Here is a 2,551-nt window from a genome sequence, read left to right on the forward strand (position 1 = left end):
TCTTCTTCTATACAAAATCTTAACTTCTTCTAGGATTAATTTGATAGTTCTAAGGTGTGATGAGAATATAACACTGCGTTAACTGGTCTTTTGTAATTTCAATAAATGCTGGGTAGAAAGAAAGGCACTTAAGTTTTTAGTTACACACAGACTGAATCTGAATCTTACCCTTCAAATTTATACTGATTGGACATGTTTGTTTGTGTAAGTGCTGTCTTTGACAACACTGTCTTTCTACAGACCTGATCCTGAAGCCCTTACACAGGCTCTAATAGAGCCTGAAGGTTTATACCTGAGGATTGTTGGGTTAGATCTCATGACTGCATTTAAGTACTGTCTGCAACTAAGGACGCTTAATCTAAATGAGTGTCATCTGAGATTCTTTTTCCCTGTGCTCAGGGCAGGATAAGTGTTGTAGCTGTGAAGAAGTCCACACCCAGGATTCAAAGCTTATTTAGTGTGATGGACATGTATTAACTTCAGGAGTGCTGGACTAGTTCTTTTAATGGCCTCGTAACCCAAAATGCATATTGTGTGCAATGTGGGGAGCTTGAGTAGAGTAGAGTAGTGTAGAGTGGAGTGGAATGATTTCAGTTGGAAGTGACATACAACTATCATCTAGTCCAATAGCCTGACCACCTCAAGGCACTTCATCTCAGTGGTTGTGGCCCATCACTGTCACCAGTGCAATGGGTCCCACCTGCATCCCTGCAGCAGCTACACAGAGAGGCAGTGAACAGCTCACCAGCATGGATCTGGCAGTGGGGTCTGCAAGGTGCTCCAAATTGGGGTACCCATGGCAGGCCAGAGGGACACCCTCACTGAGAACAGAGGGAGAAGGACTGGTTGCATCAAAGGTTTATGTTGTGGCTGAATGCAATGAGCCTGGTGGATGTAACTCTCATTACTCCTTGCTGTTCAGCTCAGGTATTCCACTGAGGATTGTTCCTTTGAAGAGGAGATTCGTCCAGACGGCTACAATGTATATAAATCAAAAAAATATGGAATATCAGTGTCTTTGAGTAGTGCCAAGCAAAGACAGCAGTTCAAAGGGAAAGATTTCCTTCCACTCTCTCACTTCTTACCTATGATCAACACTGTGCCTGTGGAGTCAACAGACTTTGTTGAATATGGTGATTACAGCCAGGCCTTTGAACCAGAGGTGTACTCTTCACCTCTGGAAACGGACAGCATGGACCCCTTTGGCATCACCTCCAAACTGTTGCCAGTGAAGAGCCCCAGCTTTCAGAAATGACTCTGATCATACACATGTGTTTTTAAAGAAATATTGCAGAATGCTGCTGGGTTTTTAGCTTTTCCTGTAGTGGTATCTCCAACTTTTTTGTATATTTCCGTATGGAGCCAGCCTTTTCCTTGCAATGCATGGTACTTGCAAGATGAGTGCCCAGAGGCTATTCTATAGTCTAAAGAATTGCCTAGCCATAGTTTTACCTGGAAAAGAAGGATAAAATAAGAAAAGCTTAGCAGCTTCATCAGAGTCCCTCCATTACTGTGGTGATGACAAATTAAATAGAGGTTTTCTACATCAACTTCATTACTACATATGTTCACCTGTTATTTCTATAGCTCATAGGAGAAAATCTTATCCTCTTTGGAGGCCTTAAAGACAAACATATGGACAAAACAGGATTAAGGAAAACCTAGCAAATGCAGTTATGTGAACTAGAGCTAATGCTGTTTCTTGAGAAGCTGCTGACAACATGCTGGGAAAACTTTCTGTTGAAAGCATACCACTGAAAAAAACAATTTTGCTTGTATATTATGCTTTTTCTTCCCTTAGGAAATAAGGGAAGAAAGGGAAAAAGATTCTTCTTTCCCTTATTGCTAAAGGGTATGTTGGAAAACTGGATCTTTGATTTCTTTTATAGGCTAATTTATGTTCATTGTGGCATCAGCATCATCCAGCAAAGAGTTCTCATTAACATTAGTGAGAATTCAGTGTGTGGTTGGAAAAGTGCACAGAACTAGCATTTATGTTCATCAGGTAGGGAATGAGCCATTCAAATTAGTGTTTAATTGAGGTCCTGGTGTATATAAGCATGTATGTCATTAGCAAATGGAGAGAAAGACTGAAAATGAATGATGTATAGGTCAAATCAATTGCAAAATAGGTTTTCATGTTTAACTGTTATCCATTAGCAATTCCTTCAAGCCCCTTCCAGGCTTGATTCTGCATCCTTGGGAATCAGTGGGGAGACAAGTTTAGTGACTTCAACTCCACAGAACTGGGTCAGCCAGGCCGCTCTTCTTGCAGGTAGGAATTAGGAGCACCTAACGTGGACATCTGATGTCTTCAGTTCTGTTCTCCAGTTGAAACAACTTGACAAAGGAGCAGACAAAGAAAATAAGAAGCAAAAAGCAATGTGAAACAAGCATTCAGGGATTCTACTTGTTTCCAAAGTTTCATGTATAATAGAGATTTCTATACAAAGAAAACCAAGCTCAACTGGAAATACTGGTGGTGTTCTGACCTAGCACTTCATTGCCAATGCAATATTTATAATTAATTTATTGAATACATACATCTGTT

At 40.5% G+C, this 2,551-nt stretch overlaps 1 protein-coding gene across 1 annotated transcript; it reads left to right on the forward strand.

Moving 5' to 3' along the window:
- Positions 1-922: 922 nt before the first annotated feature.
- On the forward strand, positions 923-1,255 carry FGF19 (fibroblast growth factor 19; the record flags this gene model as incomplete). Its single annotated transcript, XM_010023274.1, has 1 exon — positions 923-1,255. A coding segment is annotated over one exon (333 nt), but the record flags the coding sequence as incomplete, so codon positions are not given.
- Positions 1,256-2,551: the final 1,296 nt, after the last annotated feature.

This window comes from Nestor notabilis, unplaced genomic scaffold (genome assembly GCF_000696875.1).
Source record: "Nestor notabilis isolate BGI_N333 unplaced genomic scaffold, ASM69687v1 scaffold15810, whole genome shotgun sequence".
Classification (NCBI taxonomy): Eukaryota; Metazoa; Chordata; class Aves; order Psittaciformes; family Psittacidae; genus Nestor; species Nestor notabilis.